This window comes from Notolabrus celidotus, chromosome 3 (genome assembly GCF_009762535.1).
Source record: "Notolabrus celidotus isolate fNotCel1 chromosome 3, fNotCel1.pri, whole genome shotgun sequence".
NCBI classification, from domain to species: domain Eukaryota; kingdom Metazoa; phylum Chordata; class Actinopteri; order Labriformes; family Labridae; genus Notolabrus; species Notolabrus celidotus.
In genome coordinates, this window is record NC_048274.1 from 14,800,880 (window position 1) to 14,823,813 (window position 22,934).

Below are 22,934 nucleotides of genomic sequence, written 5' to 3' on the forward strand. Positions count from 1 at the left end.
TAGAAATAGTTTGCTCAAAGTTCTGTTATTATTATTTTATTTTATTTTTTTGTATTTTTTTGTTATTTTGTTTTTTCTGTGCTTGGGGGAAGGGGTGGCAGTACATATCTTTATCTGAAAATCCGCTTTGTACACAAAGTGAGTCTTGAATTTTGTTGTTTTGTTCTTAAAATGATAAAATAATAAAAACATATATTAGAGAAAAAAAGAAGAAATAGTTTGCACATTGTGTCTCTCACTGTGGAGCTCAAAAGTGAATGGCAATATCCAACTTAAACACTGATACAAGTTTAACACATTTCATATCAACCATAAAACTCGAGTGAAAGATAAGTTTTTTTTAGATATTCTGATCAGTGATTATAGGAGAAAATCCTGGCACTTAATCAGGTTGTAAAATAGGATATGATGACACAGATGCAATGTGATCTGTCATTACTTTGAATGGGAGTTAATAATATACAATGCTACTGAATGAAAGCATTAAAGGAGTGAATCACTGTCTATGTGTAAAGCTCACATTAATGAAACATTGTGTAAGAGCTCATGCTGTGAGATCAGTAATAGTTTTATGTACACACTAAAGAGACTAATAGGATCAACTGTTTCACCTTCAGCTAGTGACTTTATGAGCCATAAGTAATTGGATTAAAGTGGAGCAGAAAGACTGTATGACTCCACAGTTTGATTACTGTACAGGACATTAGACCCCCCCTGCTGGTGGGCCTCTGACCCTCTCTGATGTGATTATTTAACTTTTTAGGGCCTTCTAATCTCTGTCACCTGAAACCAAAGCTTCCAGTGTGTGTTAAACTAAATCGCACATTCGGACTGATATAAAAGATTAGAGTAGTAATTCTTAAAAGTTTCTGGATGCCTGTTTGTGTCTTGTTTCTCTGCCTTTAAGTTTTGGCTCCATGCTGATAACCGCCCATGTTTCTAACGTGTGTTTCCTCTCCTTTCTTTTCCAGGTGTTTTATGCTTTAGTGAGTTATTTTTCATCAAAGAGCCCCATGATGTCACTGTCATGCGGAAAGAAGCAGTTATTTTGGACTGTCAGGCGCACGGAGAGTCGCCCATCGACGTTCGATGGCTCAAAAATGGAGTAAGAGTCGTGGAGAACGAACGGGTGTACCTGCTCGCCAACGGCTCCCTTTTTATTTCAGAGGTGGAGAGCAGAAGAGGAGACAAATCAGATGAAGGGCTCTATCAGTGCCTCGCTCAGAACAAATTTGGAGCAATCTTGAGCCAGAAAGCCCGTCTTACAATCGCAAGTGAGTATCATGCTGGAGTTGGGAAAGACAGCAGTGTGGAGACCATGGGATGTGATGAGACATGATACAAAACCGAACCATGACCATGCTGCTAGTTACCATTAACTCTCAAAGATCTCAGGGTCAGATTCAGAGCTACCTGCGTGGCGATGTGAACTTTTAAACATGATTCATTTGCTGATTTATTTACTTGTTGCTGCATATTGATGCATTCAAGCCATCTTTGGTAGTATCAGTGGAGGAAGAAGGACAAAGTCTTCAAAGTAAAAGTCCAAAAGATTGTGGTTTGGAGGGGTAATATGCCCATTGGTGTGGTAATGAAGGAGCAGCAGATCTGAAAGGTTAGGAGCTGTCCAGGATACCGGCGCTCCAAAGCTAAAGAGCAGATGACCCCTATTCACAGGCTGAGGCTTTCATGTTATTGCACCCTGATCGCTTGAGGAATTGTTCTATTGGAATGCTTTCTCCTCCCGTGCCGTGCGAGCTGGCCTCATATTTTAAAGTGGGGGGGAAGGTAGAGGGGAGAAGCTTCAGGCAGAGTTAGTCTTTTGGGACCTTATACCCCTTCCTCCTCCACCACAGGCCATGCATCTTGCTGTGCCACTTTTGCAGAGTGTGTGTTGACCCTTTATCAGCACTCCCATCTGTACTGAAACATGCATTTTTAGCATTCCAGGAGGGGTGCTGAAATTAAATTTACTACTGAATTGAATGAGGCCGACGTGCATGTTCTCCCATGGGATTATAATCCTCATGTCCATGTAATTCCTAAGCAAAGTATCCTTTTGCTTAGAAGTCTCATCCTGATGGTTAAGAAATGTGATTGTAGACCTCTTGATGTCAGTGGTGTTGAGTTTATTCATTTAGGTTCATGAAAATAAGTGTATTATCTATGCTACATTAATGCATGCAGTCATCTCTGATCTTTGAATGATTCTCTGTGGCTCAATGAAACTTCATGGACAAATGGAGTGCAGCTAGTGAGAGTTACATAACAGTTTCCTGAGCCAGTTAACATGGACTGTTATGAGGCCTGCAGCGCTCTCCGGTAGAAATGCCACTTGTAAAATGGATATTATCTGGAACTTGACTCAAGTAAATAGCTGTATTAATTAATAGAGTAGTTAGTCTGCTTTATAGTTTGAAGTTAAAAGGTGGTAAAAGCTGCCAGTAAGCTTTACTAGTTTGTTTTAAAATGGCACTTAGACCTGCTTGAGGGTCTATCTGGAAGCTCATAAAGTTTGCACATACCTGAGAAATGCTCAGTTGAAGGACAGTGGTAGCAGTGGGGGTTGTTACGAGTGTGTGCACACACACATACACACACTCACACAAATGCGAATTACTGTTTCCCAGTACCACTGCCTTTACCCTGAGTGTCTAAATGACCAAACTTTATTGCAGCCCTCACCAGGTCAGTAGGGGCTGCAGGCTTTGCACACAATTGCTTTCTGCCTCACTACTCCGGTGAAAGAGTGAAAAGCTTTTCACTCTGGCTGTTTTTTGTCCTGCTCGCAAAAGAAAAGGGTTTGTTTGGGGTCAATTGTTTTTCCTGGTATCAGTGGACAGAACAGCTGGACCTGTTCAACTCTGCAAAGCTAATTAGATTTATTCTATTAGTTAAAGACCAGAGTTTGATTTTAAGTTTACATACTGAATAAAAAGTTCCCTTTGAACAGCACAGGTCACCTTCAGTAGAGTGGTTTCTGATGTATGGTCATTTTTCTTGGCAAAGGCTGCAAATTGAATAACTTTCATTATAAACACGTTGGCCTGCAGGATGGATACGGCAACATGCTGGGAGCTTAAATACCTCCTGTCAGATCTTATTAGAAGTCTGTGTGACAGATTTCTATAAATTCCTTTCTGACAGCTTTGTCCTTTAAAAGATGAAGTGAGAGTGACTTCTGAAAGTTTTGGGATTGCACCTTTAATGATCATTTTATACTCGTATGTTAAAGCTGTGGACCCGCTGATTGTTTTTGAGGAATGTGATGGTGATGATGGAGGCTAACCTTAAACATTGTCTTGTTGAAGCACAAAGGTGAGAAGGGATTTGGCCATGATGAAAAGGAATGTGACACACGAGCCTCACCATGTGACTTTTGTCAATAGACTTGAGATTGATGGGGATTTCAGTTGAGAGATCGTCCTCCCTGAGATATCTTCCTTTTTTTTTTTTTTTTAGCCTTTTGAACAAAGTGATCTCAGGTACACAAGGCGTGTAATCTTAAGAAAATATTGGATTAGTATGGCTAAGTTCTGGCCCGCATGTTAGATCCTGGCATGTTAATGGTTGATTGTAAAGTAAAGGTGCATTTCGACCAAGAGTTCCGGGGTCTTTTAGCCCCCAGAACTACTTTACCCGGAACTAAAAGGTTCCTGTGCCCCCCATTGTTGTCTGCGTTTCGACCACGGGCTGAAGTCCCGGGTAGATTGTGCAAATCAGGCCAGTGACGTATGGAGAAAAAAAAAGTATTAAATAATATTTTTAAATCTTAATAAATAACTAAACTAGTATGCATTCCCAGGAACTCGCTCTGTGTTTCAACAATTGTGTAAACTCCACAAACGCTGACACGTTCAACCGAAAGTCCCAGGACCTTTGAAAAGTACTACCCCCCCAAGCAGGGGCTTTTCATGGGGGAGATTATCTACCCCTGAACTAAATTTAGACCCTGGTTCCTCCGGTCGAAACGTCCATAGTTCAGGGGTAAAGTCCCTAGTACAGGCGTAGAGTCCCTGCGGTCGAAAAAGGCCTTAAAACTCTAGTACCAGGAGGAGTTGAAGTTGAAGTCAGGTCAGCTGAGTAGGAAGTAGTGTAGATGCACGGGCCTGCATTTGAAGTTTGAGGATCAACCACCAGTGGATTGTGTGTCCCGTTTCTGACATAACGTAACAGAAGCTCTACTCAGGGCAATGCTTTATGAGTATCATGAGAACACAAAGTTTATAACTATAAAAGACATGCCACTGCATTGTATTGGCATCCTATATAACAGCTTTAGTCTCCTTTTATCCCTCTGGAAGGATTTTAGATGTTGCATAATCTTATATTGAGTTTAGCACATTTATATATTTAATCTGAGAGCACGATAAGCTGTAAAGGAGGTATCTGGATGAGCTTATGCTGCTCCCTTACTAAAAGTTGTGTGTCCTCCTTAAGCAGCTAGGACAGCACGACAACATTATTCTAAGTTGCTAAGGAAGTAGGTCTGACTTGCACCGGCTCGGCACAATTAGACACCCCAATAAGACAAAGTAAACGCTGCACAGTGTGAATCGTGGTGTGAATGAAAGAAATGGCCTTAAGTGAGACGACTCAAAGCCTGGAATCTTGTTTTTCTCCTCTGCTGGACACGAAAGGTTACCATGGTTCCCCTGAACGGCAGGCCCTGGGGTCAAAGGTCTCTTTAAATTGTTCAATAGATGGAGGGCAGTGAGACATAGCACAGGGCTTAAATCTTACCTACAATAATACTGGATTCTCATCTAGATTTATCAGTGGCTGCGACACTCATCCCTTTTGTTTTAAGGAGCATCTCTCTCATCCGTTGCTTTATAACGCAACTTTTTTATATATATTTCACCAACTGATTTTTCATAACTGTCAATGACAAATGATGATTCTGTTAAAACAACAGAACGTGGCCCTCCACAGATGACTTCTTCTCCTCCGTGTGCTGATATGGAGATTAAATACAATGAAGCCACTGTGTGTGCTAAGTGGAGGGTTGATGTTGAATGATTGGAAAACTTTGTGGCAGAGATAAGGGATGGGAGGAGGGGGGATGAATGCCTCTTCCAACACTGCTCCCCCCACTGCCCGGGTGGTGCTTAGAGAGGTCACGCTGCTCATGGGAATAGTTCTTTGTTTAGCCAGGCCAGTGGTCACTTGACGATCCTGCAGCCCGTGTGGAGCAGAAGCACATCTGCCAGCTAGCGTGTGATTGATTTGTGGGCTTTTTTAAGCACTGCATTCTTCTCCTTCTTTCTTATCAGCCCTCTTTTTTTCTTTGAGACTTTGATTTGTGTTGAGTGATGATTAGAGGCAAACTTAACTTATTTTGGCCAAACTTTTGTTGCATACTTCAGGAATAAGCCCCATAAGATGACTGAATGATAAACTTTTCAAGGTTTTTATGAGTCTCCTGATGCTGAAGCCATCATTCAGCATGCAGCCTGCAGGATCAGGAGAGGATGATCAATTTTAATGTCTCCCCTAAAAGATTAGACCCTGGGGGGAGGGGGGATTGTGTTGGTTGGGTGTGTGCGTGTGTGAGAGAGAGAGGGCATCATTCTCATCCACATAGTTGAACAAGCTAAGTAATAAATAGATGTATAACTGAACATAATCTGATCCTGGCGCTCTCAATGATGAATCCAAGAGGCTGAAGTGAATACACTGTCAAAGACAACATTATGTTTATATGAGAGCTGAAAACAACTCTTAACATGATGTTTGGTTTATTTCTGAATCATTTCTGCATTCAGTGGATTACAGTGTAGAGCAGCATCCAGCATTAGCTTTAAACAAGGTACGCCTCTTAATGTTGTGAGTGTGAGTTGGCTGGTTCATATTTTGAGATGTAGAGCTAAATGGACTTTCAAGGTGCGTGCTGGCTAAGAAACTGAGCAGAGGCGAGAGGCCTGAACTAATTCCTGGTATTTGTAAGGGAATCTTTGTTTTGGCCTGACCTGTCCGCTGACCTTCAGTTTGTTGAGCTGCTGGCATCAGCAGGCCCATCTGTTACGAGCTAAAGTGACTCAAACACAGCTTAACTCTTCAGGTTTAGATTGGACTGTAGGTTGAACGCAGGGTAACAGGAGGATATCTCATATCTTAAAAAATACAGGTCACTTAATGCTGCTGCAGGCACAGTGTTTGTGGTAAAATGATGCTGGTGATCAATGAGAGTGAGTGGGACTCTTAATTCATCATCCTGCAAGCTTTGGTGCAAGCAGCAGCTAAACCTCATGTTGTGCTTGATTGTTAAGATAAGAGATAAAATAAGATAATCCTTTATTCGTCCCACAACGGGGAAATTTAAAGTGTTAAAGCAGCAGAGTAGACTGCAAAACAGTATAAAGTAAACAAGAGCCTGTAAAATAGCAATTATTAAAAGTAATTCGCAATTAAAATTAAAGAAGTAAAATAAGCATATCTTACGAAAGTTGCGTCACAATCAAATGACAGAAGAGCACATCCTCACAAAACCTTGTAGCCAGAGAACGAACAGAGGGATTTGGAGGCAGTTTGCAGGCCAGCAGTAAGTGGCACTGCTTCTGGTTTCAGGTAATCATGCAGTTGGGTGATCGCCCGTGTTGGGTGCCAACGAGGACAAGAGGTGAGAGGTTAAATTGCTGGCAAGAGCAGACTGTCAGATCTGTTTCTTTGTGCTTTTGGATGAAAGAAAGAGGAATTTATTCTGTCAGAGTTGGTGAAAACTTGATGGCACTTCTGGTTTTATATGTATGGTTGAAGAAAGGGAATAACACAACCAGTTTTTTTCTCCTTTTAGTCATAATGCACCAAAATAGATGATTTCAATTCAAAGTAAAAATAACACGCAGCATCATGTTTGCCTTTATCTTTTCATCCACACAACATTAGATCCCCCCACGGCAAACACCATCGCTCAAAGAGAAGGTCAGCCTCCTATTTTCAGCTGGGAGAGCCCCGACCAACACTCCACAAGCCCTAGCTCTTATAGATTTTCCACCTTGCCTTAGTAGTTTATCAATAATCAATGATTATCCTGCTGTTTGTCAATCCAGCATCATTTGACTGAATGTAAAGACAAAGTAGTGAGGCAGAGGATGAGTGCTGCTCATCTCTCATGCCCTGCAGTCATATCACTTCAGCACATTAAAGGCATTTCTGTGAGAACCTGCATTAACAGAGAGGGTGGGCATGTGTTGTGTATGTGTGTGTGTAGCGGGGATGTTAATGCCTCTCTTACTTCTGTCTTCTCAGACCTAGCAGCAATCATTAAAAACACACATTTGTCACTGACAACGTACAAGTGGATGCATTCAGGATCAATCCAACAATCAGAAATACAAACCCTTATCTTCACATTTGTATCACCACAGCTGACACCCTCCTCTTCACTCTGGTTCTTCAGAAATGTCAGGCTGGTTTAGAGGAAGGATGCTGTCACTTGTGTGAAAGTTAGCAGTCATTAGAAGGGTTTTCTTTTGGTGGTGGTCAGAGCTCTCCTGCTGTTTAGCACCACAACACCTGGCAGCACTGCTTACACACAGCCATCCATTATGTTCTTCACAGGCAACTTTGTGTGTTTACGACCCAGGAGGGATTTCCTGTAGAGTTTTTTCAAAAAGCAGAGTTAACCACAGCATTTTGTTCTTTGGAAACTGTGGAAGATTATGGATCCATATCAGTGCAAAGAATTTAGATGAGAAGCCCATTGATGTATTTTTAGTATTTGGTGGTTGTTTGGTTTGCATGAGGTGAACACTTTCATTCTTTAAATATTATATTTGGCCTTGTATCTTCTATTATTTAGGATATTTCCATGTTGAATACTTGAAAGGCATGAATTTGACTCTAGGAAGTATCCAGTGAAGGCTCTCTGGTTGTGTGTACAGAGGTTGAAAAGGACCACAGTGTGTTTGTTTATCGCTTACTCAAGAGGTGATAGTTTCCTCCTGACGCTAGCAGCAGACTGACCCAAAACAGACAAATATAGAGTCATACAAAGTTATTTTATGCTTCATTAAAAAACTGCCTTGGTCTATTGGTCTGCCCGTGCCTGCTCTCTGTTTTTATGACGTATTGATAATAATGGATCAGATTTGAGCTTGCGGTTATGTTAACAGTTTTTTGGTAATCTCTGCATTTGCTCTCTATGACAAACAGCAGGGCAATTGATTTCTTGTAACAAATGCTTGACCTCAGGCTTGTGCAGCCTTTTGAACACAGAGGGGGACGGTACAGCTATGAGTGGCCTTAATAGCTTTCAGGGTTTCTACAGCCATGAGGAGTACCCACCTTCAAAGAGAGCATTTGTGAACATTACGCCTTAAAAATAACTTCAGCCATCATAAGATGCAAACATGCACCAGTGGTAGCTGTTTTTTTTTCCACAGTAAAAGGCCTCTTTGTAATCTTGCACATCAGGTCTCATCTGCTAGGTGCTCAGCTTGAGGCTGACAACAGCTCAGTGTCAGGGAAACTCTATCCACACAGGATGTTAGCTGTTTCACTCCAGTCATCACCTTCCTGCTGCACTCAGCACGTCCGTAGCTTTGTAGGTAATCTCGTCTCTCTGACATCCTCACGATCTGAAGGAGATGGATAGAAGTCTGAAGTTGAGCAATGTGTTTTGAAAGGGATGGTGATTGTGAGTAGTAATTGGTGAATACACTTGGTGAGTACAGGTATTTCATTGAGCTGTGATATAGATTGAGAAGTAGATTGGACTTCTTAGTTTGGTGGGAGTCACAGATTGAAATGGGACACCAGTTTTCACTACAATAAAACACCTCAAGGCAGAGGCGTTTTTGACTTTATCTTCAAAAGATTAAAACTTAATTGCTCTCTTGGGTTAAACACTACCAGTCAAAAGTTTGGACACACCTTCTCATTCAATGGTTTTTATTTATTTTAGTTATTTTCAGCATTGTAGATAAGCGGCAACCTCCGGTCTCAAAATATGAAGCCCATGCGGAAGTGTTATAAACTGCAATTCATCGAGCGTCCGCTTGAGGATGGCTGCAGAAACACCAGAAACCACATACACACCGATTCAAAGAATACGATCTTTGCAGCATTAATAAACATGCTTACAGCCCGGTTCAGGCGGGAACAGATAGCTGTTGGCTAGGAGACTCAAACTTCGCCTCTTTACGTCACACTTTGACTGGTTGAGTTCCGCATTTTCAATATGGCTGCCGCCGCCGATTGACTTCAAAACAGCGCTCAGGAACAGATGGGTAACGTCATGGATACTATGTCCATTATTTATACAGTCTATGATTGTAGTTTAATACTGAAGGCAACAAAGCTATGAAATAATCTGGCTTTGCCCTAACATAGATTACAACAGTAGTCAAATAGGGCTATCCATTGTGTACTAACCCTACCTCTGAACAACACAACTGATGATCTCAAACACATTAAGAAGGGAAGTCATTCTACAAATGAACTCTTGACAAGGCTCATGTTAATTAGAAACCATTCCAGGAGACCACTTCATGAAGCAGACTGAGAAAATACCAAGAATGTGCAAAGCTGTCATGAAGGAAAAATAGGGCTACTTTACAGAATCTAAAATATAAAACATGTATTCTGGTTTGTTTAACACTTTTTTGTAAATTAAATAATTCCATATATGTTTTTTTATAGTACTGATGTCTTCAGTATTAATCTACAGTGTTTCAAATAGTTAAAATTAAAATACAAACCCTTGAATGAGAAGGTGTTTCCAAACTTTTGACTGGTAGTGTATGTAAGATGCACCTGTTCACCTGTGCTAATTCTTCTATATCTGCCTTTAGAGCAAAATTGTTGTTGTGTTTTTTATAAAGCACTCATTCTTAATTAAGCAAAGTAATAGTTGCATTTTTGAAGTATGATCCGTAGTTTATGAACTCAGCTGATCTTAAAGAACATCATCTATTTATTAAGATGAATCCTGTATCATTCTTATAATCACTGTAATATTAAAGGCAACGTTGTAGAAGCAACATGCTGCAGAGGGGGCATCAGTTTGGTACAGTAATACAGAACATTAGAAGTATATGTATGTGTAATGTGTGTTAAAAGTAGTCTCTTCTCTCTTGGTTCTGCAGGTATCTCTTCTTTTACAATCCAGCCGACGTCAATAGTGGTGACTCAAGGCTCAATCGCCAGGTTCTCCTGCAAAATCAGTGCTCATCCTCCTCCAATCATCACATGGGAGCTCAATCGTGTCACATTACCCCTCACCACTGAAAGGTAAGCACTCTGTTGTTTTCACTTTCTCTAAATTAGTTTTATTTACCTTGTAGATTGCCCATTTTTGAAGCCACACGTAAAGGAAGGCCATGAGTGCCTTTAACTACCATCAGAAGTTAAAGATTTAAATGCGTAATTGTTTCATACTGTTTCCTGTGTTTGTTACTAAACACTGTGTCTTATCTGTTTTATGTTTCTGACATTCAGAATCACAGTCCTGCCCAGTGGTGTTCTTCAGATCCATGGAGTTCAGCGGTCAGATGCTGGAAATTACCGCTGCATCGCCACTAACATTGCCAGCCGTCGTCGAAGCATGGAGGCCACCCTTACTGTCACAGGTCTGTCAAACAGCTCTCTTCTTTTTGTAGATATAAAGGGTATTACTAAGCTCAGACAAGAAATACAATTCAACTGAGAGTTTGTTCGTTGTAGAAGTTGTAGACTGCTAGATCATCTTTTAAAAAGCTAGCACAGAGACGGCATGTACACATCAGTCTCAGTATTGAACATTGAATTACATGCACTAAAGCTGTCTTTCCCTGCAGCTCCCAGTCCGCAGCTTCCCCAGAGGCCTCGCATCATCGTCGGGCCACAGAACGTTTCAGTGTCACTGCACCAGACTGCCATCCTAGAATGCATGGCCACAGGAAATCCCCGACCCATCATCTCCTGGAGCCGCGCGGACAGCAAGTCTATTGATGTTTACAACACCAAAGTGTTGGGAAATGGTAATCTCATTATCACCGACATCAAACCTCAGCACGGAGGGGTCTACATGTGCAGAGCCACGACTCCTGGAACACGAAACTACACCGTTGCAGCAGCCAATGTCACAGTGTTAGGTAAGAACAAAAATCATATCAAAGTTTGTTTTTGTTTTTTTTATTTTTAGTATAACACTTTGAAGATCTCTTTACTAATTTTCTTTTTGATGTTGTTCTTCTGAAGCACCACCCTCTTTGGTTGAGTGGCCAGAGAGCTTGACCCGTCCACGTGCTGGCACTGCCCGCTTTGTGTGCCAAGCTGAAGGAGTTCCAACACCACTAATCACTTGGCTCAAGAACGGAGAGAAAGTTCACTCTAATGGTCGGATTAAGATGTACAACAGGTATCCATCTCTCATTCAAAAACACCACAACCTGCTTTACTGCCATGTCAAATGTGTTCACATCCATATGCACAGAGATTCTGAAAACAGGCACCCTGAGTCCTTTAAGCATTAAAGACTCTTTTAGCAGTCTTTGTTGACCAATTTGAAACAATTAAGATGAATAATTAACTGCTGTCCTTACAGTAGAAAGGAAACTGAATAATTTACAGCACTGCACGTAGAGCTGTAGTTGGTTTCCCTTTAATTTGCTCTAGCTCCTTATAAACTGTCAGTGCTTGTAAAAGGTAATTATAGAACAAGTCCTTTTAAGTGATGAGCCTGAGACGTAAGCCATCTGTGTGCATCCTCTTCATCTGTGTATTTGTGTTTGTGTTTGTCGTACAGCAAACTGGTCATTAACCAGATCATCCCAGAGGACGATGCCATCTATCAGTGCCAGGTAGAGAACGATCAGGGATCAGTCCTCACCATGGCCAGGCTCATTGTAGTGATGTCTGAGGATCGGCCGAGTGCTCCCAGGAATATCCAAGCCGACACCGTGTCGAGCTCTGCCATTCTTCTGGCTTGGGAGAGGCCTCTGTATAACTCGGATAAAGTCATTGCATACTCTGTGCACTACATGAAGGCTGAAGGTAAGGGTTGAGTTTGTGAGCCAATGAGAGATTTGGAACAGGGATCATATTTTTACTGTCTTTTTGTTGAGCAGAGGCTGTATCTCCAGTTGAGGGAGAACATTAATATAATTTGAAATTTCATGTTTATGGCTTTAAAAAGTGCATCACATCTCCACTGAGTAAGCATCACCCTACTTTAACATTATTACATTACATTACATTATTAAAAAAAGAGAGTAGATTTGTCAGAAAAGATATCTTTTAAAAATATATATTTTATTTGTAACTTTTTTAATGTAACAAGACAAAACAAATACAATCAAATAGGGGCTCAGACATGTGAAATGAAATAAAATAAAATTGATAATATTAAAAATAAAATGGATAAAATAAACAGATAAATAAATGAATAGAAAACACGTGAAGAAAATTTTAGTTGAAATATAATTTTAAATGACAAAATAAACAGAGAAGTAATGAAATAAATAGAAATACATATATATATAAATACAAAGACACATGCACACACATGCATACATATGCATACACATACATACACACATAAATAATGTAGAGAGAGAGCAGAGAAAATAATAATAATAATAATAACAATAATAATTAAACCATAAAAAGACCATACAAAGCTGCCTCAGAAAAGATATCTGATTTAGTTTTTATTCCACTTCATCCTCTATCATTACCATTAAAAATGTTTCCTATGCTACCCACAATGCATTTATACCACAGACAGTTCAGGAAGAGATTACACTGTGTTATACTTGTAGTAGCTAATGTAGAGTATCCAAATTGTTACAATTTTCAAACGTGTTGTCTTGTAGTCATCTTCAGTCGGTGATACTGACTAAATTGACTTCACTCGAGAGGATTCATTCTAACTTTTTCACTTTATTCAACAGGTCATATGTCTTAGTTTTCTAATAAATAACCCCTCAGAGTCTAAAATTCAGCAGTTTAGGAACTTAAGTTATGAAAAGCTCACTGTGTTTCATTAATAGAAGTGTAAAAAGTAAAATTCCCTGAAAAGATAGAACAAGTTTTTCTTAGAAATAGAAGAAGTCCTTCATAGACCATCCTGTTCCGGGGAGTTTCAAGATGAGGGTCCCTTCCTTGATGAAATGCAGGATGCGGACAAAACTGTTCACAAAAGGCACAAGGGTGGTAGTGTGGCAGCAAAAAAAACGCCTTTCAGCTTTCCTGGGAACTCTTACAGACAAGAGTCACATCCAAACAATGCTACATTTAAAAAATCCGCTTTTACATTCAAGCACTGCACTTGATTAAAATGCCACTGACTTTCATTGGGGAGGTGAAAAGTACAGAATTGAACTAAGAAGAAAGGAACACCTGCTTGATTTTGTTTAGGATAAGGGGGTCAAAAATGAAAAAAAAACACCCTGACAAATTCTCTGTCTTATTCTTGAATAACTGGAATTCGTCAGGGTTTTTTCATACACTTAAGTCAGATTTAGTGACACGATTCTTTGGTCCCTGCCTCTCTGAAAAGCTTGCATAGACACTGACAGAGTATAAGTCAGCTGCTCTGCACCTGAAGCCTGGCACTACATGAGGCTCCAATGAAAAGGGAAACCAATTAGTTTGTGTGGTAGAGGGTCAGAAAGTGTGTATTCTGTACGAGCTGTGGGGGGTTGTGAATTGGACAGGAGGGCAGGCTTTGTTACACTCCTCACTGAGGCTCACTGAGGCTTAAAGACCACAGAGACTGAGTTTTTGTTTACTGCTTGAGTACCTTGTTTACCAGGTCAGAAATCAGACAAGGTGAGTCTTTGTCCTGGCACAAGTACAACTTTTGTGTGACTGTGATACTCTGTCCTAATGAAATTATAATTACACAGTAGGTCATCTAAAAAAACTGGTGCAAGTTAATGGAGATGAAGATCTATATGGTTTGGTTTTATTAGAACACCAGAAATGTTTCCAACCCTTTTTGTGGATTTTGATTTCCTGATTGTTGGTTGGATTAATGTTATGGTGCAACACCTGCATTCTTGAAACATGCAACAGTTCGTCTTGACAATTTTATTTTATTTTTTTAATTTTTAATTTGGAATCACATGAGTTCACAATTGTACAAATTACATTTGTTACTTGTCATCTATAGTGATCCACCTTGTTTTTTAATGTTACAAGACAGAACTCAATAAAAACAAAAACAAACAAACAAAAAAGAAAAGGACAATGACAGAACATGGGGTGTCTGTTTCACAAGAAAATGATAAATACAAATACTTTGATACACAGAAGTAAGTTTGAATACTTTAAACAAAAGAAGGTCTTTTTGTGGAAATATAAGACATCCACTTACTCCACACTTCCTTAAATTTGTCTTTCTGAAGCTTCAAAGAAAAGGTAATCCGTTCCATTTTAAAAATGTCATAAATTAAATCATACCAGTCATCGATAGATGGTGGGGTAGGTTTAAGACATTTTCTGGTTATTGCTTTCCTGGCAGATATGCTCAATATTCCAAATAAATAAATACATTTTCTGATAGTGGATGTGTGGAGTAGTCCAACGAAGAGCTAGTTGACCAATATTTTTATTTAAAATATGAGCCTCCCTCCGAGGAGGACTGGTGTATCAGGGTGTGAATAAAAATAAAATCAGCTTTAGGATAGAATAGGAACTTTATTTATTCGTCCAGTATGTGTGCACAGACAGAATAGACAAAGATCACTAACACATCAGACCCTTTAACGCTCTTTGCAGACCTATAAATGCAAATTATGGAATAGTAGGATATATAATGACAGAGCAATGGAGAGTGCAAAGAAAATGTATGTGGTTATGTATTTTGCTTGTTTTGATATTATATGTTGATTGAATGATCATTCTCTGTTTACAATGTGTTTTTCAGGATTGAACAATGAGGAATATCAAGTGGTCATCGGAAACGATACAACTCGCTACATTATTGACGACCTGGAGCCGGCTCGCAACTACACCTTCTACGTGGTGGCCTACATGCCCATGGGAGCCAGCCGAATGTCGGACCACGTATTCCAGCACACACTCGAGGATGGTGAGTGCATACATAAACAATCATTCCCACAGTGACATAAAGGAGTGCTATTTTCACTCCTTCATCAGACTGATAGACTCCCGTTTGAGCTGACGATGAGCTTTACTATTAAATGTGAGACAAAGTGAAATAATTAGTTTACACAGTGCGTTGTTGTGTTTGCTTGTGCCCACGTAAACAAGCTCATGTGTAAATATGTGTGTCTGTGTTCATGCCCCTGGAGAGTTTCATATTTCAGGCAAACCTCATTTTCTCATGCTGTTGGCCGCTGTGTCAAAGGCTGCAGTGAGTCTGTTCTACATGACTGAGAATATTAAATTATATTACATAGCTTGAGGGGCAAGCTCATGGTCACCTTTAATAGGTGCTCTTGAAAAGACGGTTCAATTGCTTTCTAATGATGGAACAGCAACAACAACACGTTTGGATGATTAAATATGGGAAACCTTTTGTTTCAGTTTTTGACATTAATTGAATAAATAAACAAGGATTTGTAACTGCATTATATTACGATGCCACCCATAGGCGTTTCTAGCCCATTTTTGGGGGTGCTGAAGCACCTCTAAATTGAATCCCAGCACCCCTAAAATTTGAGAGATTTTTTTTACTGTATGTTCTTTATAACAAGCTACAACAGTTTCAAAATCACACAGTACTTCATTGAAACATAATATTTTAACAACAAAAATACAGCAGCTCCACTGCGTTTTACATGTTGTGCATTGCATTTCAAATGAAAGTCCAAAAAATAAGTCCAATGTCAATTTTTGGTATTTTTGGTACTCACTATAGGGGGCTGGTTTACTCCAGAAACATGCATACTGTTTATGTATGTGTTGAGGAGCTGCTGAATCAAAATGAGTTGTCTTTCCCCAGAAATTAGGGTTACCATATGTTTCTTTTATGATTCCAATCAATTTCTCTTTTCCTGTGGCTCAGCATTTAAATAACCTTTATCAGATTTGATGGTTTAGTCACAGACTTTCCCAAAAAGTGTTATCCTTTTCTTTTACAAATGTGGGAATAAAATTGCATTAAAATGTACAAAACAGTGAAATTTATCTTGCACGACTCAGCACCCCTAAACATCCGATCCTAGAATTGCCCCTGATGCCACCGAATATCAGTCACCATGATTAGCTTTACTTTTTTGTTTTTATTGTCAATGTGTATCAGGATTGGTGACATAGATTGAAAGCTCTGTCATTATTCATGTGGTTTTATAGTGCAATATTTAGGAAAACATGTACAAAGTCAGGCTTCTCATCCTTGCTCTCCCTCTCATGAAAACGGGGGAGGTAGAGCATACAGCCCAACCCCATGGTGGATTTCAGCCCAAGCTTGCCTCGGCTCTGCCTGCCCTGTCCTCTTTCTTATTCTCCTGCTACAGACTCTTCTCTGTGTTTTTCCTTTCTGTGTGAGGGTACGATAGGGAGTGAGAGCTGGCATGGAGGGGGTTGGTTCTGTGATGCCAGAGCTAAGTGTAAAGCCTTCTCGGAGTGTTGGTAGCTTAACTTGATGAAACGCCAGTAACTTGTCAACTATTGTTTAGGTTGTAGGGGTACATGACTTTTCATTAGAGTGCTTTATCTTGTATTATTTTCCAAGTCAGAAAAAAATATTCAGAAAGGGAAATCTGTACAAAGGTTAATTTGAATGAATTTAAAGCTAAGTCTCCTCTGTCTTGTTGGTCCTCAGTGCCCCTCCGCGCCCCTGAGCTCAGCCTCACCAGCAACAGCCCCATGGACATCCAGGTGTCTTGGCAGCCCCTTCCAGACAAGCTGAGTCGTGGCAGAGTTTCTGCGTACCGTTTGTCCTACCGCACCAGTGCTGAGAATACAGTCTCACAGATAGAGCTACCTGGAGAGAAGACCCAGCATCTCCTGGAAAACCTACAGCCTGACACCATCTACCTGCTGCGGATCACTGCTGCCACCAGCATAGGGTGGGGGGAGCAGTCTGCCTGGACATCCCACCGCACTCCAAAGGCATCCAGTGCTCGAGGTAAAACATTTGAAAAGTTGCCTTCATAATTATTTAAATACAAATCCACATTTTTAAGATAGTCAGAATGTTTGAGTTTACTGAAATATCAAGCAGATCTCCACACCTGGAGGGAAGTTGACCAAAAACAGCAAAACATCCTGCAAACACTTTTCTTCTGTTTGGAGCATGAGGCAGAGGGAAGAGCTTCCTCTAATAATCTTGTTAAGGCATTGGGTTTGTTACTCTCTGACCTTCGCCCTGCACTGTCAGTAACATTGGAAGGGTTTCAGTCATGGGTCATAAAGAGAGCGACTCAGGCCTCTGGGTGGGAAAGAGTATATGGCTGCTTAGAGCCACATCTAAAAGCTCTGTGGCGGGGGAGGGGAGGATTTGTTTTTTTTCCTGCCCATCTCTTTTGCCTCCTGTCTTCACTTAAAACTCAAACAGGAGTCTTCTATTGGTAAACCTCTTTCCCCTCATTCCTAAAATAAAAATGTGTGAAATTGTGCCCTGGCCCTGCCGGTGACGTTACCTCTGGTCCTCGCTGTGAGTGTGAAACAGCTGGTGAGGCATCAGATGATGGTTTCACTTTCAAAGAAAATTCTTTCTCAGGAACATCCTCCGTCAAACACATAAATACTTCAGACAGCATGTCTAAAAGATTACAGTTTTCTATGAACAGGTTAATGCTTTCTGGGGAAACGCCACTCACAAACTCTTTGAAGTCATGTTTGGTTGAAATCCAGGGGATGATAAGTTAGTTAAGGCTGATTTTATACATGTGAATCTGGAAATACAGTGAGCACTCTAAACTATAATTCTGTAACATTATGATTAACAAATTATTTTATCCTTTTTTCTTGTCAGTTCCTCTGGCTCCAGACCTCCATTTGGATCCTCTTAACTGCACCACTATACTGGTGCGCTGGCAGCTAGCACCCAGGAACTCAGCCAGTGTGCAAGGATACCGACTCTTCTACCATGAGGAGAGCCAGTCAGAGAGCGCCCCGCTTCAGCTGCGTGCCTCTGATAATACACACACCATCGGAGGCCTCGGTGAGTTTTATTATAAATCATTTAATTTACCTTCTTCTGCCTCAACAAAGCCTGATATGGAGGAAATTACACTTTATTATTGTGTTTTGTGTGTACACAAACATTCAGCAACAGCCAAATCAGAGGATACTTGTTTACATCCCATGTTCCCTTCATGAAAAGAGGATTTCTTAATGTTCAAAGGCAGCGCACTACATGAAATTTTCATTTTGTTGTAAAAGAAAAGTACATTTTCTTTTAGAAACACTTTCTTTCACTTCTGTGCTTCTGGTTTTAGTCAAAATCTTTTTATTGAGATACAAACAAGGTATACATGAAGCGCAGTGCTGATCAGTCACTGATATTAGAGGATGTGATAAATAAACACCAAACGCAGTTAGCAGTCACATCTACATGGGAAAAGTGTTCCCCAAAAGGGGAAAAAAAATAACCATTAACTGCACATGGTAAGTAGTGGAAGCATGGACCTACAACAACAGCCTGTGTTACTGTTTTGCTTTTTAGGTTAAAGAAAATATCAAGGTAAACAAAAAGCAAAAAAACAATAATAAACACAAAAAACAACCATTATAAAACAATCCCTACCCTGTCACTGCCAGTGATGACGTGAAATACTTTCCCCAGTCTCATTAAAGACCTAGTTGTACATCTGGAAGAGAGAGAGATGATGAAGCTGGATCTGAATCATGGTTTTAAAGGTTGTGTACAGAGTTCAGAAAGGGTCCCCAAATTTCAATAAACTGTGCTTTTGAATGTTGGAGTGAGAATCTCTGCTTCTGGTTAAGTAAAGATAAATCAAGTAACACAAATCTTATTTATAAAAAAGTTGCATGTCTACAAACTCATACCAAGTGTTTAAGCTCACTTTAACTTCTGCAGAACAGTTGAATCCAGAAGCAGCTAGTAAAGACAGTCGACTGTGTCCATGAGTGATTAATTGGCTTAGGTCTTGTCATGTGCGCAGCATCACAGAACAGCTCCACATCCCACGTTTATGACCTCTCAACCTCTGCACAGGATTTCAATGTGTGGGTCTTTCCAGCAGCTGCTGGATGGTGTTTGGGGCAAATCGCCGCTCTTCTGGCCTTTGGGTCAGATCATTTTGGCCTTTTTTTGTTTGAGAGAGGAAAGGGGGATCAGGCCAATGCAGTGGACAACTGACCATCTGTGGCCAGAGGGGTCAACCAGGTGGCCAGCAGCTGACTTGTAAATCAGGCTGGTCAGTGCTAGAATGGGACCAGAAAGAGAGAAGGATGAGGAGGCACTATAAATTACTTTAGGTGTTAACTCTTAGCTGCTTCAGGCATATTGCTAGTTAGGTATTTGGTTTAATAACTTTAACACAGCTAAAGTGAATGCTAGTACTACAATACACCTACTATGAGCAACTACTCTTGTTTCTTGTGATGTAAACTAATACAGTTTTGATGTTTGCTAAATTAATTTTAACAAGGTTAATTTAATATATTTAGGTAGAGGTAAAAAAAACTGAGAAAGCAACACTTTATTAATTTTTATTAGTATTAAATGATGTGTATATGTTTATAAGATCTGCAGTGTTAAAAGTTTAAAGAGTACGGCTCTTTCTTGCTTCACAAGATGAATGTTCTTCAAGGAGGAGCAAGCTTCAGCCGCAGCTGCTGATGGGAATTAATCCAATCAAGTAAAATTAACAACATCTAAAATAAAGCTTCAGCTGGATTAAAAGAATCATCGTATTGTTCCTCTCTGATAAAAGAGCTTGGCAGTGCTGTGTTTTGAAGAGAGGGAAGCTGTTTTGTGGAGGCAGATTTATGATGTGTTTTATGACTGCTGTGAGCAGTGTTGCTGGAGGAGCATTGACATCAAAGACCCTCATTGTGTTTGGCTTTGAGAGCCACAAAGATAGTTTATTAGCCAAGACCTAAAGGAAACGCTGCCTCTCACCAACTGAGCTGGAGGTAGAACAATGAGCATGGCTTGTGAGCTCACTATCTTGCAGTTTGAGATTTCTTTCTCATGAATTAGCTGCAGCTCTGTGCACAAGGAGAGAGAGGTATACAATGCTGCATCTGACCTCCTGTGTGACAACACATCCTGCATCAGAGAAAAAGCCCTGCTGTGCTGAGAGGAATCCAAATGGTTTCTGTGCATTTTACCACATATCACTTCCTTCTTCAAGACATGACTGTTGTCTTGAAGTGAAGCTGCATCTTTAATAACAGGATTGAAGATTTAAAGTAGAAATCTGAATGTGAGGAAGTTTAAAAGCTTAAAGGCATGTTGGAGCACTTGTTGGACTTTTTCATTCTGGTTAGATTCAGTGTTTGTATCTGCTTTAATGTGTTAACTTATCAGCCAGCCAACAAATAAGAGCAAGTGATGCTACTACATCCTCACACAATAAGCACATGACTGGACAGACAGTGGACCGCTTTATTCTGCCTGCAATTTATGTACATGTTTTTCTCCTCATGCACTTGTAAGCATCTTTGCATGAATATAATTTTTAAGATGCCTTCATTTTTAGGCCATTTGTGAAGTATCAGCTCAACTCAACTCTCAACTCAACTTTATTTATAAAGCACCTTTCATACATATAAACATGCAGCCAAAAGTGCTTCACAGAATAACAGACAGACCGAAAACAACAGCAATGGTCAAATTATACAAGGCATGATTATAAATAAAATACTTAAAAATAAAAGAAAATCAACAAAGTAAAATTAATAAAATAAGTAAGAGTGGAAAGAAAAGTTAAAAAATAAGGTAGAGTTAACAAGATCAGATGAATACAAGAAATGAAATAGATAAATAAATAATTAAAATGTATAAATAAATACATATTTTTTATAAATAAGATAAATAAATGTTAAAGCGTTGGTTAAAATAATAATGATTAAAATAACAATAACAATAATGAAAATAATAATAATAATAATAATAATAAGAAGAAGAAGAAGAAGAAGAAGAAGAAGAAGAAGAAGGATAATAATAATAAGAATAATAAGAATAATAATAATAATAATAATAATAACAATAATAATAATGCATTCCAGGGTTAAAAATAAACTACTCCAAATTAAAAGCTAGATTAGAAAGGTAAATCTTAATTTTACTTTTAAAAACACCCAGAGAGCTCGCCGTTTTAATGTCCAGAGGCAGAGAGTTCCACAGCAGGCTTGTAGCTGCTGTGGGGGTACTTGTTAAGAGACTTGATGTAAAATAGTGCACATGTTGTGTCTTTAAAGCTACCAATAGCTGAATGTTGATTACTTTCAGCAGGTGACCTTTGCAAATTATACATGCTTTTACTGTAAGTGGCATTTCCTTTAACCTCAGCAATGTTGTGCACGACAGGCGTCCCATTTTTTGCCAATAACATTGATTTTTTTTAACTACCAGCTGTGGTTAAACTGAATCCTGCTGATTCAGCATCGTGTACAGCTGCAGAAAGAACATACTCTGGAGCTGGCAGTTAAATTATCACTTCTGATGATCCAGATGATTGAAAGCACACCCTGAGAGAAAGGAATGCGTTCGAGAGGCTCCACTTGGGTATAAATGACACGCTTATGTGACCTTCCTCGCATGTGTTTTCTCTGCTCTGCCCATGAAAGGAACATGTAGTCAAAGTCGGAGCTTGAATACCTTTCATACCTGTTGGCACCAGGCAACACTGTGTGCTCAACTGTAGATTTATCTCACTACTGCAGGCCGTCCTGCTTCTTTACCACTCTTTGCATTAAACACAAGGCAACGCATGTGCAATGCAAAACCTGCATATGTGTATCTGGCCATCCGTTTAAAAGGCTATTTTATACTTAACATGTGTGTGTGTGCATCAGTATGTGTTTGTGTTGATTTGTGAGAGTCAGGGCAAAAGACAGAGGGCAAAAAAGGGGGAGGAGAGGGAGAGAGAGATGATAGATGCCGGTGTGAGGGTTCATACGGGAGTTGACATTTATGGCCCCTGTTCAAGCCTGGCTTGCAGCGGCCTGGGGGGCCTTTTGCAGGCCAGAACAAAACCTTAGGGGCCAACAGGATCAGCATTTTGGCTGTAAAAAAGGAGGTGACCACAAATGGCTCAAATATGCCCTTTAATACAAACAGCATAATTTATGGGAGTAAGGCCATGTGAGATTTATCTCGGTGGGGCGGGCAAGAAAACATGACTGAAGGAATGGCAACTCAAGAAGAGCACGACTTTCTAAGAAGAAGAAGAAGAAGAAGAAGAAGAGCACCAGTACAGCCATACTTTATGAATTATAACTCGAGTCATGGATCTGACTTGTATCAAGGATTAGTGAAAAGACGTAGTTGGTTTCCTAACTTTATTTGACACAAGTTTTCATTATTCTGGTCAGTTCTTTAATCAAACATGCAGATCGTGTGTATTTGCAGCTCTTAAGATGTTTGGGTTTGCACGTTTTTGATGACTTATAAAGTCTCTGTTGGTTGAAATTGAATTGAATTTTTGAGTGTTTGACAGACAAACAAGATATTTGAAATTGGTCACTTTGAAAATGAGTGCTGCTTTTTGAACAAATTGTGTTTCAATCAATCAAAAAACATGAATAGATGAATCTGTTACAGTAAGGTCAGTAACAGCCTGGATATTCAGCTATTCTTTATGAAAAGCTCAATATGATTTTCTATTCCAATAACTAAATATTATGGCTGGATCAGTAACATGACGCTGTTGTTAAATTTTGTTTAATATAGGGTGTAATGACGTTTGATTTGATCTCACAAAGTTTAACAATAAGAGCTTCAGGTGTCCGGCCCATTGTCTGTGGAAAACAAAGCACCACTGTATATTCTCATATCAGGCACACTGTGTCATCACCTACCTAAGTGGCATTTCATTTTTGACTCTTGGTGTTTCCCT

At 39.8% G+C, this 22,934-nt stretch overlaps 1 protein-coding gene across 1 annotated transcript in view; it reads left to right on the top strand.

Moving 5' to 3' along the window:
* Nucleotides 1-22,934, top strand: part of prtga (protogenin homolog a (Gallus gallus)) — a 36,294-nt gene that overhangs the window by 653 nt on the left and 12,707 nt on the right. Inside the window, exons 2-10 of the mRNA XM_034681034.1 lie at nt 972-1,274; nt 10,092-10,236; nt 10,444-10,574; nt 10,782-11,078; nt 11,185-11,344; nt 11,732-11,979; nt 14,858-15,022; nt 16,721-17,026; nt 17,876-18,064. Coding sequence (XP_034536925.1) covers nt 972-1,274; nt 10,092-10,236; nt 10,444-10,574; nt 10,782-11,078; nt 11,185-11,344; nt 11,732-11,979; nt 14,858-15,022; nt 16,721-17,026; nt 17,876-18,064 — 1,944 coding nt within the window. The remainder of the gene's footprint in view (nt 1-971; nt 1,275-10,091; nt 10,237-10,443; nt 10,575-10,781; nt 11,079-11,184; nt 11,345-11,731; nt 11,980-14,857; nt 15,023-16,720; nt 17,027-17,875; nt 18,065-22,934) is intronic.